The 14,117-nt window shown below is 42.6% G+C and overlaps 1 protein-coding gene across 1 annotated transcript in view; it reads left to right on the forward strand.

Annotated features, from left to right (window-relative positions):
• Positions 1-14,117, forward strand: part of LOC139941511 (phosphatidylinositol 3-kinase catalytic subunit type 3-like) — a 249,235-nt gene that overhangs the window by 181,960 nt on the left and 53,158 nt on the right. The window contains exons 13-14 of the mRNA XM_071938045.1: positions 8,815-8,982; positions 13,779-13,895. Coding sequence (XP_071794146.1) covers positions 8,815-8,982; positions 13,779-13,895 — 285 coding nt within the window. The remainder of the gene's footprint in view (positions 1-8,814; positions 8,983-13,778; positions 13,896-14,117) is intronic.

Raw genomic sequence — 14,117 nt, forward strand, 5'->3', positions numbered from 1 at the left:
AAACGAACCCGGTCCACAACGCACCACACTTAGAGCTTGTCAAATTTTGGGTACAAGTTTAGACTTGTGCTAGTCGGTGACCATAAGAAATCTGTGTATATTGTACAAAAAAATGCAATGACACCGGTCATAAATGGGATAAGGACTTGACAATTCAAATCAAGTTTTACGCCGTACCCATGATCTGCCAAAAAATGTCAAACTGTGGAAAACATAAAATAAAGTTCAAAAATTTTTTAAGAAAAGAAGCCGGCAGTTTAAATTATCCATAGAGCAAGCTCCCAGAGGCCTATTGAGATCATTTACCTCTTATCTTAAGACTGGGCAGTTTGATATACTATGTGTACGTTCAAATGATGAGTTAAACTAATATTAAATCCTGGGCAGTTTGTTATACTATGGGTACATTTAGACAAGGAGTTAAAGTAACCCTCAATCCGACTGGCGCGGGTGTCCTAAAGAAAAAACTACTTGATCCAAAATGGGCTTGCGTTCACATGGTAAGTTTATTTTTATCTAGCGGACTAAACTGACCAACGGATTGATTACCGGGTCATGCATTGGCGACCGTTACCATTGCTGGATCCGGTTCATCACATTGGGCATGCTTAGTCCACTTCAGGGTTCAATTGTACTCCTTTACCTGTTAAATTTAAAATTTACATATTTCCAAGCTAGAATATAGTACCGCAAGAGGCCACCCTCCAAGCCTGCTCCTGCCCACAGCCAACTCGTCCTCTTTTCTCACGCGTTCAGCAAAGACAGACATGTTTTTTGTTACGGGTGTATCCTTAGGTGATTTGGAGGGAGTTGTGAGTATTCCTACACCTCCAGCAGCACCTACACCTCTTTTGTTGTCCCCCTAAAAGTAGCCTTGCTCAAGGCAGTCGAATTATTCACTCCGAAAAAAGACCGCTGCTGTATAAAAACCCACCCGTATTCACTGTGCGTAAAACCCACCCGTATTCACTGTGCGTAACATCGCACGACAGGATGCCCCCGTACACTATCCGCATGCAGAGGCCGTCAGGCCGACAGCCTTGTAGGATCTGTGTTGAAGCCACTGACCTCATTACTATAATAAGCGAAGAGTTCCCACGGTCAGCTCATTACCATAATGCCCGCGAAAGACGAGACATGTTTACCTCACACACCACCACCACGGACGCATGATAGGGTCCAAAGGTCATGATAAGGGAAGTGCGTGATTGGACGTCAAAATGAATAATTCAACGGGAAGATACAGATCCGACAAGGCTGTCGGCCTGACGGCCTCCGCATGCGGTTAGTGGTGTACGAGTGCGATGACTTGTGTGAACAGTATTCGTGCGATGTGACAGTGTGTATACGGGTGGGTCATTCGGTGTGATCGCACACACCATGCACAGAGTATACGGCGGGTGGGTTTACAGCTGCGTCTTTTCGGAGCGAATAATGCGACTGCCTTGAGCAAGGCTACCCTAAAAGCAAATAAACAACAAACTTAAAAAACAGCTATAAAGTTTGCGCTAAAACGTGAAGTAGGACCTGCCGTATACAGGAATTTGCACAAAACATAGAACATTGCAAAATATGCGCAAATGATGGACAATTACATGTAAAGGGGCGGAATAAATTAATGATACATGTAAGTATAACACGGAAAAAACAGGACGAGGAAATAATGAACATGATGGAGAAAAATGAACGGGACTGGGGAAATAATACAGGAAAGAAATATTAAAATACACTAGTAAATGATATGAGACAGGAACAAAATAATTGAACTGGAGAAAAATAAACGAAGCAAGGTAAAAACAGGAAGGGGATGGAACTTTTAGTAGCGGGACCCGTGCAAAACTGATGGAAAACACTGGACAAACAAAGAATAAGTAACAGATTGAACACTTAATGGGAAAAACATGAACGAGTCTGGGGAAATTATACAGGAAAGGAAAAAGGAAAAGGCACTAAACAATGTAGCCCTATGTAGGACTCTTCCTCTGTACACAGATACAGAGTCCTATGTACATGTATTAATGCCCTTTTCTGGGGCGGAAAATTGTCAAAGCTTCATAACTCAAATCTTACCTGCAACAAGCCACTAATTTCAACAGATAATATTCCTCACAAATCCGTCATTTTTGTGAAAAAATGCAGCTCCCAAAGTTAAAAAAATCCTGTTTTGATCGTTTGCTCACAGTGCTGTCTGTTGCCGTGCGTATGCGTACACATTCGCGTGCGAGACATGCAAGACGCATGGATTCTTGGTCACCGTATCTTGACTATGCAGCGTTGACACACAAACGCATCGCAAGATTTGCGCTTCATGACTTTTGCATCTTGCGTACACACGGCAGCCTGTGAGAATATGAACAAATATGGGAATTTCTTAACGTTGGGAGCTGCTTAATTTCATGAAGATTTGTGAAGAGTATACAACGACCAAAACCCATTGCAGATATCTTTTTTGCTGCCATGGAATGTGAATCTGTTGAAATTAGTGGTTTCTTTCAGGTAAGATTTGAGTTATGAAGCTTTGAAATTTTTTGCCCCAAAATGGACCCCGATATCCAGGGCGTCACTAGTTTATTATTGTTGTGATATGGGACTACTTTATCCTGCTCATGTATATCGTACACCACTGTGTTATATCTTCCCTTCTATTATAAGTGGTATGAAAGAATAAAGACCGTTGGTCAGGAGCTAGGAAATCAACCATCGTAATCGCCTTAATTACTTCCTAGAAACATATCTCTTCATGGTGGCAGCGATGAAAAGACTTATAGCATAACTTGCTTTAGCATTGGCTTCGTTACCCACCGTACGACAGATATTTCAAGCATTGAAATTTCTGAGAGGAACACTGACCACTGCAGTCCGACTGAGAGACTTGTTGCACGTACGTAAATCAGGCAGCACCGTTGCATGCTGCATCTACCACAAACGCTTGTGTACAGTACAGTGGAACGTGACAGTCACCGGCGGTATTTCTCATCGCCTGTCGGCCATAAAACTGACTGAAAGCACATACCAACGTTGCTGAGAACCATCCTCTGGACGCATCAGGGACTATCCACCACGGTATGGTCGAGAATTTGCATTTACATTGTTTTTTTTGTAACTTTGGTGAAAAACTTAGGAACTACTTCGTTTAATGCACAGACACATGCACCATCATATATATATCGATCCAGTGTACATGAGATTAAACTAGTTCCGACAATGCAACCCCTTCCGTGTCTACAAGATTGATTGACCTTTGACCGTATTCATCCGCATCATTGGACTAAGAAAATTGTTTGGGTTAGCCGTTGCAGCCGGAACTATGCATCACCGTTTTTATGAATGGGAAGACTGAACAACTGAACTGTGTTTACGTGACATGTAGCCCAGTATCCGAACAGCTACAACCGACGCAAAACTATACCATCCACCGAGGATACCAACAGCGGAGCGGGGTGTCACACTAGATCACCGACACCGGAGACTGGGAATTTGATGACATTGAGCAATGACATTGGTTCAATATAGTATCCTGATTATCTGCATTCCAGCAGAACTGTTGCTGATTTTACTGAACTGGACATTTAATTGACTCTTATGATTATAACTTTGCCAATATTGTAGAGTTTACTGTAATAATTTCACTGCTATCATATAGAATTGTGTGATATTTTACTTCTTTACAATTTGTATGCATATTTTCCCTGTACACCCAATCAAACAATGGCCAAATACCCAGAGATGAACTGGGGTGCTGCAGACATTTCAGAAGAGTTTGTGTTGTTCCGCCAGCGAATGAAACTTTGTTTGCTAGATAATGAGGTAACAGACCCTCTTAAAATTGCTGTAATATAAAAAATCGCGCTGGGCAATCAAGGGCTTAAAAGGCTAAACGCATCAAGCTTAACCGAGGAGGATCAACTTGACCTTCAAAAAATTTGGTCATTATTTGATGGTCAGTTACAGGTCAAAGTAAACTTCCGTGTCCATCGCTTGGAATTAATGAGATATAGGCAGAAGGATGGGTAAAGTATTGATGGTTTTGTAACTAGGTGTTGCGAAAAAATGAAACATTGCGATTTTGAGACAGCCGAACTGGATGAGCGCATTATTGAGCTTGTAATTGCCTCTACATTTTTTTACTCTTTTCAGAAAGAGTTGCTAGAAAAGCCAAAAGGGTTCAAAGTCGATGAAATCCTAGCCGAGGGCCGCAAATATGAAGCCATGGCTGCTAGCAAACAATGCCTGCAATCGCTCAATGGCAAAAGTGCTTCAGTCGACGCTATGCAGCGATCCCGCAAAACATGCTCAAACTGCAATCTAACACACCAGCCGCGCAAATGCCCTGCATACAATGACACCTGTAAGGCCTGCGGGGCTAAAGGACATTGGGCCAAGTGCTGCCGTAAGTCAAAGCGTAAGCAGCAAACAGGCAAACCAAATCAGCGGCGGCGCCACGCATCGCGAGGCAGATCGCCGTCCAGACCGAGAAACAAAGGTGCAAGATCCAAGAGTCATGATGATTCCAGGCCAGTTGACCTCATGCAAGCCGACCGTGCTCAGCAATACACTGCAACAAGCAATCAAGATGATGACCAATCCCAAGTTGATTTGCTTTACTCGATCCACATCTCCGATCTTAGCATGACTCCCGTACAGCCACATAAACTCGGCGAAGCTTTCAGCATAATAGATGTTGAGTGCCCGAACCTCCATGGTGTGAAACGACTCAAGTTGAAGGTTGACACTGGGGCAAGCGCAAACACTCTCCCTTTGCGTACCGTCAGGCAGATGTATGATGATAACTGGTCAAGCCAAACAAGACGCACAAATGTTAGGCTCACTGCCTATATTGGGTCGGAGATCAAATGCTTTGGAAGCATTTCCCTGAAGTGCAAGTATAAAGAGTCCGTCTGGAACGATGAGATGTTCTACGTTGTAGATGTCCCAGGCCCAGCGATAGCCGGTTTACCAACATGCCGTAAACTCCAGATGGTCACCATCCATACCATCTATGTGCCAGAAGGCCAGCCAGCACAACTGAAACGGCCACCTGCACCACCCAGCGAGACACACCAGGCATGTCATCCAACCACGCTGGATATGCCAATCAGATCAGTCGATGACTTAAAGACCAGGTACCCTCAGCAGTTCGACAAACTTGGCAATTTCAAGGGGGAAGCCCATTTGTACCTCAAGGAGGATGCAAAACCTACTATCGATGCTCCACACAAGTGTAGTATCCACCTCAAGCCGAAATTACAGGCCGAGCTAGATAAAATGGAGAAAGACGGAGTCATTCGTCCTGTTACATATCACACAGATTGGTGCGGTTCAATTACCATGAGCGTGAAGAAGGATGGATCATTGCGGATCTGCTTAGATCCCAAACGTCTCAACAATAGCCTGAAGCGATGCCCCAACAAAATTTCAACATTGGAGGAGCTCAATCCTGCCTTTAGTAACGCCAAGTTCTTTTCCAAATTAGATGCGAAGGCGAGCTACTGGTCTGTTCATCTTGATAAGGAGTCACAAGACCTCACTACCTTCCGGACACCTTTTGGGAGGTACTGCTTTAAACGTCTTCCTTTCGAGTTAGCAGTCAGCCAAGACATCTTCCAACAAGGAATGGATGGGATCACAGACCAAGTCCCTGGCTGTGTAGGGATTGCAGATGACATTGCTGTCTACGGCCAGACTGAGGAAGAGCATGATGCTAATCTACTGTGTCTGCTAGAAACAGCGGCACGGGAAGGCCTTGTTTTCAACAGCAAGAAGTGCAACATCAAGGTGGACCACATCAACTTCCTTGGCTCTATACTCTACTGGAGGTATCTACCCAGACCCAAGTCGAATTGAGGATATATATGCAATTCCGACTTCACAAGATAAGGCAGACCTCCAAAAATTCCTTGGGCTGCTGACCTACGTCTCCGCCTATATTCCAAACTTTGCGGACAAGGCTTCACCGTTAGAGATTTGCTGCGTAAGAATGTCCCATACCTTTGGCAAGAAGATCACCAAGCTTCGTTTGTCACATTGAAACACTCCATCAGGGCAGGCTCATGCCTACAGTACTACAATCCAACAGTACCAACCGTCCTAGAAGTTGACGCCTCCCAAAAAGGCCTTGGTGCGTGTCTTCTTCAGAAGGGGAAGCCAGTGGCGTTCGCGTCAAAGAGCTTATCCCAGGCACAGGCAAACTACTCGAACATCGAGAGAGAAACCCTTGCACTAGTGTTTGGCATTACCAGATTCCATACGTACCTGTTCGGAAGCGACTTTGTTATCCACACAGACCACAAGCCACTGGTCACGATCTGTGCCAAACCATTGACGAGTGCTCCACCGCGCCTTCAAAGGTTGCTCATTAAGATTCAAGGATACACTTTCTCGATTGAATATAAACCAGGACCATCGATGACACTTGCAGATGCACTTAGTAGATTGCCAAATCCAGACAAACGACAGGATGTTCCCCTAGACATCCAGGTGGATGACGTGACTCTCACTGACTGTCCTGTCACACAGGTGATCGACCTCGTTCATTTTGGCAGTGCCAAACAAGAAGTACTGCAAGAAGCGACATCACGCGACCCACTACTAAAGGAACTGCGACAAGTCATATATGCAGGTTGGCCAGATTCCATTAAGGACCTCCCACGAGACTTGCGACCATATTGGTCATACCGAGACGAGCTGGGAATCTCTTGTGGCGTAGTTTTCAAGGGTCGACAAGTCCTGATACCGGAGAGCATGCGCAACGATATACTCAATCGATTGCACATTGGCCACATGGGAGTTGAGAAAACTCGACGACTTGCTCGCAATTCAGTCTATTGGCCAAAGATCAATGAAGATATAGCGAAACTCGTTGAAGAATGTGAGCCATGTCAAGAAACCCAAACTCGCCAGCAGAAGGAACCTTTGGCACCTCACGACATTCCAACTACTCCCTGGTCGAAGTTAGGAACTGACCTATTTGAGCTGAACGGACAGGATTACCTCATCATTGTAGAATATCATTCAAAGTTTCCAGTGGTTCATAAGATGACCTCCACTACAAGCGCAGCGGTTGCACAAGCTACGGCTGCCACGTTCGGACTCCTTGGAGCCCCAGTCGAAATTATCTCCGACAATGGCCCCCAATTCGCTGGTACCGCATATAAGGATATGTGTGCCAGATGGTTAGTCAAGCACACTACCTCCTCGCCAAGATATCCCCGATCTAACGGGCAAGCAGAACGGATGGTCCGAACTGTCAAATCACTTATGAAAAAGTGCCAGAAGACAAACCAGGATGTCCACATGGCTATGCTCCACCTAAGAGCAACACCCATTGATGCAAAATTACCTGCACCAGCTGAGATCATGTTTGGTCCCCCTATCCGTACAACCCTGCCAAGCAACAATCCATACGATGCCATGCAGAAGCATGCGGAAAACCATGAACACCTACAGGAAAGGAGAGACAAGATGAAAAACGACCACGACAAGCATGCCGGTCCAAGTCTCCCGCCACTGTATATTGGCCAGAAGGTCAGGGTCCTAGACACACCTAGCAAAACATGGTTTCCAGGAGAAGTCTCCATGCAAAGAGCCACGGTCATATGAGGTCATGACGCCAAATGGAAACAAACTTCATCGCAACAGATCGCACCTGCGCGAAATGCCAGGCCTAACTGCGTCTAAGCTAAGCGCAAGCGCCAACTTTGCGCAGCCTACGCGTATACAATTTGACCAAACCCCTAAGCGCGTTAGATTTGCTGACCAACCAGACGAACTAGATACTGGAGGCAAATACAAGACTGTGCAAGAGCGTATGCCAAATTTGCAAAAAGCAACCTCAACACGTGGTAACAAATGGTCTCAGACAGCTACTAGTGTGTCCCCTACACAGTCTGCTACTAAGACCAGATCAGGGCGGCTCAGCCGCAAACCAGCCAGATACACAGATGACTAAAGTTGTTTTGAATGTCAAAAGTTGTTTTGAATATCAAAAAGTTGTTTTGAATATCAAAAGTTGTTTTGAATCTCAAAAGTTGTTATGAATCTCAAAAGTTGTTATGAGTTGAAGTTTAAAGTTACACCATCGGTGTGTTTGAGTTGTCTACACCATCGGTGTGTTTGAGTTATGTTACATTCCTAGTTCTGAAGTTAACCGTCACTCATTAGAAACCAATTCGGAATGCAACAGCTTTCTACCAGTTTTTTTTATTTCAAATTGCAACTGGATGTTCAAACAAACACCTTATCTATGCAACCATTTTTACTGTATTTTCATTATACATGTATATCATAACCACAAATTAACTTTTGTGCCCGAATTACTTTCTTTCAAAAGAGGGGGGATGTTGTGATATGGGACTACTTTATCCTGCTCATGTATATCGTACACCACTGTGTTATCTTCCCTTCTATTAAGTGGTATGAAAGAATAAAGACCGTTGGTCAGGAGCCAGGAAATCAACCATCGTAATCGCCTTACTTCCTAGAAACATATCACTTCAATTATGATAGTTCAAGGCCGCCAGGGCTACATGTATAAACAATGATATATGACAGGAAAATAATATTAAAACTGATCGAAAAAAAAAAAAAACGGAAAGGAGAACTACGTATAATAGATATGTTTACAGTGTCGCACAACATTTGTATGCTACTTTTAAGATAATTAATCAATTGAGCTTAAGGTAACAACTATTTTTTTATATACCAAACCCCTGTGTTGTTACAGATGGTTATTAAATTTTGGTCAATTTTATAGTCGCCTTTAACTTAATAACATCATTTAGCTTATTAGTTGACTTGTGTTGTTTTCTTTATCAGATGGATCTGGCTACCTTTCTTATTGACAGAGCATGTCATAACTACTCACTTGCAAACTACCTCTATTGGTATCTTCTGGTGGAGTCTGATGATCAAGATACCGTTGACTCAAGAGTTACCCAAATGTATCAACTGGTGCTTAAAAGATTCAATTCTTCATTGATCAAGGTTGGTTTTTTGGCTTATTGTTGATACTAATGATGTAAATCTTTAATTACAAAAATATAAAGTAAGTAACATTTTTGTTAGTACCATTGTATAGACCGTGAAAAATGCTCATGGTATTCTTTGCTAGTCTTGAACAAGGTTTTTCCTTTGGTGTTGCTTTTTATAATTACATGTAGCTGTTTCGTAGCGCAGCACAGCGAAACAGCTCTTGTTTTCGTAAATTTTTTAGATGTTCCGTCGATATTGTTCGTTTTTTTTTCTTTTTCGCATAGTTGCGAAGCTTGCATTAAGTTGAAACTTTGCACACAGGTAGACAATAACCAGTTAATGATACAAAAGTTGTTATGTCACGATGACGTCATCAGTTGTTGAAATATACTAATCCAAAGTTTATTATTTCATATGATATATATGCAATTAATTCGGACATTTATACCGGAAAGATCCTGCAATAAGCTTCAAACGCTCCACCGACATGACCCCACTTTGACCTTGTCTTCCGGTTCAAATCAGACGTTGAAAATTCCAAAATTCATATCTATAGAAATCCGCAATCCGCCATTGGTTGTGCATAAAGATTGTATGTGCACGGTCCAGTGCTCATCCATACAGCGCCTTAAATGTAGCTTCATGTTTAGTCTGCGTTCGAGGCATTTTCAAAATACATTTCCCCTTTCAATTAGATGGTCTCGGCTACTACCCGTCAGTATTTCAAAGGTTCATATTTCCTCAACCAAATAAGCTATTTTGACAGTCTATACATCATATGAAAGCGCTTTACAGACTACTCTAAAATGGATATGTTAGTGACCTTCGCCATGAGCTTTTGACCTGTCCAAACCGGTAGTGCATGTAGAATGCTTTGAAAATGCATCATTTAATGGCTTTAAGGTTGAAATGTACACCTTAATGCTTCACCGTATCAAACATTGAGAAAACCACCAGTAACTCGTCAAACCAATGCAGTGTTACTCCTGCCTCAGAAGATGAAGTTCACAACATTATTTCAAAGTCACCAGCAAAATCATGCAAACTAGATCCTGTCCCTACATCTCTTCTCAAGAAGTGTATGTCTGCCCTTGTTCTGGCAATCACTCAGATCATCAATACAAGCCTCGATACCGGAGTAGTTCCTGAAAACCTTAAGAAAGCTATTGTTCGTCCAACTTTGAAGAAACCAGGAATGGATACCGAGTCTCTACAGAGCTATCGCCCCATATCTAACCTTCCGTACCTCTCCAAAGTTTTGGAACGAGTGGCATTCTCTCGTCTCTCACATCATCTGCAAGATAACATGCTGCTTGACAACCATCAGTCAGCCTACCGGCCTAACCACAGTGTGGGAACACTTCTTACCAATTTAACAGACGATGTCCTGCAACAGATGGACAAAGGGCAACGTCACAGCTCTCGTACTACTCGACATGTCCTCAGCATTCGATACGGTCGACCACGGGATACTGCTTAACCAGCTGCGTTCTCAAGCAGTCTGTGGGACAGCCCTGTCTTGGTTTGCGTCCTATCTGACAAATCGCTTCCAGTGTGTGGGCATCAGTGATGCCATGTCTCAAGCAAGTCATCTTGCCTATGGTGTCCCCCAAGGATCGGTAGGAGGCCCCCTCTTATTTTCGCTCTATCTTCAGTCGGTGGGCAGCATTATCAAGACACACAACATCAGATACCACTGTTACGCAGATGACATACAGCTGTATGTGTCGTTTCCACCAACCTGTGCTGCAATGTCATCGTCTACAAAGAAAATGGAGACGTGCATCAAGGACATCAACAAATGGATGGACGCAGCTGGTCTGAAACTCAATCATCAGAAGTCAGAGTTCATCATTCTGGGCTCAAGGCAAATGCTGAACAAAGTCGCCACAAAGGACTCTTGCATCCGCGTAGGGAACAACTCAGTCTACCCATTTTCCAAAACTCGCAATCTTGGGGTTATCTTCGACACCAGCATGTCCTTCAATGATCATGTTTCTCACATAATGAGGTTTATAAGATTCCAAATTCGCAACCTTAGCTTTGTCCACAAGTACCTCACCCGAGATGCAACTGAACAGCTAGTCCACGCCCTTATCTCTTCTCGTCTTGATTTCTGCAATTCCCTCTTTCTCTGCCTTTCCCAACAACAGCTGTCTAAACTTCAACGTCTTCAGAACATCGCTGCTAGACTGGTAACACTCACCAAGAAAGCATGTCACATAACACCTGTTCATCAGTCTTTTCACTGGTTACCTGTTGAAAAGCAGATCACGTTTAAAGTTTTGTTGCTGGTCTACCACGCAGTCCATGGCTCCTCACCAACCTACTTCAGAAACTCTATTCAGGCATATCAACCATCTTGCAGACTATGGTCATCTCACTCTTTGCTTCTTCAAGTTTCCCGATCTTGGCACTCTTGGGGTGACCACAGCTTTTCCCACGTAGGCCCATCTTTCTGGAACAATCTACCTCTTCTTCTTCGCCAAGCTTCATCTGCTAGTTCTTTCAAGAAACTACCCAAAACTCATCTGCTCACTTCGTAATTCTTTTTCATTGAACTGATTACCCTGCATCGATCTCAACTTTAGGGACCATGGATAAGTTAAGAACGCTGCCGCCCGCGATCAGACTCGTTCTAGAATGAGTCTGTCCCAAAATTGTCACGCGGCCGTCCCAAGGTGGATTATAGCGCTTCACTGATTGTTATTGAACTCTATTGTTGGTGCCTTTTGTTGTTCAGATTACATGGACAAGGCAGCTCGTAAGTAAGCCACGAAGGGGTGAAGGATTAGTGTTTGCGGTCTAGCTCAGGTTTACACCAGACAATGGGTTGGAGATAATAATTATGTCCATGTACAGACAACCCTGGAGTTTGCCAAAGCCAATACAATGATATGCTAATGCCATAACAAGTTGAACTGGTGACAGTTCTTAAATTTGAAATCCACGCCAACTTATTTTGTATCTACATGTAATTGTTACATTAGGACCCTGGTTAACAGAGATGATTACACTTAGAAAATTCGTTCATAAAGGTACCGCGAAATCATGCTGACCGGCTTGCAATCACACAAAACACTACGCAAAATTACACCATAGTACACAAACGCACTATCCAGCGACACACTCACAAACAGTGTTTTCTTACTGGCCTATTAGTCTTGTTACTGTGTGTGCAACAAACTGTAATGCAAGCAACATTGAACGCAAGAGGGCTTTCCTAAACAATGGGATAGCGGGAGAGTGCCAATCTCCGTTGGAAAAAATGCGCAACAGCTTACGAAATTAGTTAGTACAGCCTTGAGATTAAGACTTTCGGGAGAATCTGGTGTCCGAAAACTGCAATACTAACCAGTGTTGATGCCCGAGCTAAAATTCATACAACATTGCCATCGCTGGTACCTTAGGCATGTCAACAACGTGGTTGAATTTTCAGCAGTTCCTTAGAAATATTTAGCGTGTTTAAGAAAAACTACATAACGTGTTGGCTTCATTGTTCAAACATTTCACTGCAAATGTTGGATGAGACTTTAATATCAGTAAAATAGAATGACAAAACCAACATTACTTGATCAAATCATTTCTGATTGTACTACTTTCATGTTGGCAACATTCTTCAACATTTGTTGGTCATCCATTTTTTCCACGGTTATGTTAGCAATTGTTTCTTTGGCATCCTGAATTGCCTTTTATTTCCTTGTAACTCGGTAATTGAGATTTGACTCATAGCAGAGGATATTTTTGGATGATTTTGACCACAGCTGCACTCTCTTGTTGATCCCATTTTAACAGTTTGATCACCACTCTACTGTGCATCCTTTTTGGAAATTGTGTGGGAGAAGCACACCTGCTTCTACTAAGCTCCACATTTTAGGCATGCTTCAACACACATAAATAACGCTTTGTTTAAAGTCACCTGGAAAAGAAAAAAAAATTCAAACATAAGAGTTTATGTTTTTTTAAGAGTTTATAGTAACAATAAAACAAGTTGTGTAGTAATTGTTTGTCACGATTTATATGTTTAAAAAATAGTTAAAGTTGTTTGGGGGTTGACTCCGCCTACCCCTTTTGTGAGGTCAATCGAGGCAGACTTTGCCTTGATGCGTACAGTACACAATTATTGAGTTTGTACGTTTCGAAAAAGTTGTTTTTTTGCATTTTTCCGGCAATGCCAAACATGTGTATTGCTGCTGGATGCAGCAAAACAAATATGGGGTCAGTCTGTGCCTAGAGGTCCGGTCCGACGTCTTTTTCAGCACTGTGCAGCATTTTCTCTTCGCGCCTCGATTGATGTCTCGAACAGCGCCCTCTCGGGTCGGGGCCTACTCTTAAATTTGTAAATAAGATAAGAACTAATTTTTAGAACCTTAGTCAACTGTTCATTCACATTCCACTCATCAAAACACATATATTAGTGACAAAAGCTTTATTTTGACAAAATACCACTTCTAGGTGACTTTAAGAATCTCCAAGCAACTGCTGGGCTAGCTTGAGAAAAAATAATTATCGTAGTCAAAGCAGAAAGTCATTTAAATGTTTTTAAGCATTTGCTTTTGCTCCAGCTTCTGCTTGACTAACTTTTGCTTTTGCTTGTTTTTATGAATTCCGCCCATTAAGTTTATCATGCTGTTTTCCTAGCTGTATCTATTCTAGTACATGTACAGTCGATTTTCTTGATTAGTGGACACTGATATTGTTATAGTTTTTTTATCTGATGACTGGTCAGTTTTCTACCTTTAACACATTTTTTTATTACATATCTTCACCTTTATGACAACCTGTTATGCTAATTTATTTACCACTAGGGTGGGCAAGAAGGACTCAGGTATAGGACTCTACTTATTAGACAGCATGGACTGACAAATCAAATTTTGAAACTCATGAAGCAAGTTGCAAGAGAGAGTGGAAACAGGAAGAAAAAGGTAAAGTTAAATATCTTGAACTGTTTGCTATTTTAATTTAACTAACAATACAGGTTGTGAGTTGAGGGGTCACAAGCAGCAATTCCATCCTTCATTTAAGAATGCCTTGAACTGCATGACTCTGATTAAAAAATTGCTCTGATAGAGAGATTGTTTCCGGGACTACCCCCTCCAAGGTTTGGGAATAAGGTTTACCACCAAATAAAGATACATTACTCGCCA

This window comes from Asterias amurensis, chromosome 9 (genome assembly GCF_032118995.1).
Source record: "Asterias amurensis chromosome 9, ASM3211899v1".
NCBI classification, from domain to species: domain Eukaryota; kingdom Metazoa; phylum Echinodermata; class Asteroidea; order Forcipulatida; family Asteriidae; genus Asterias; species Asterias amurensis.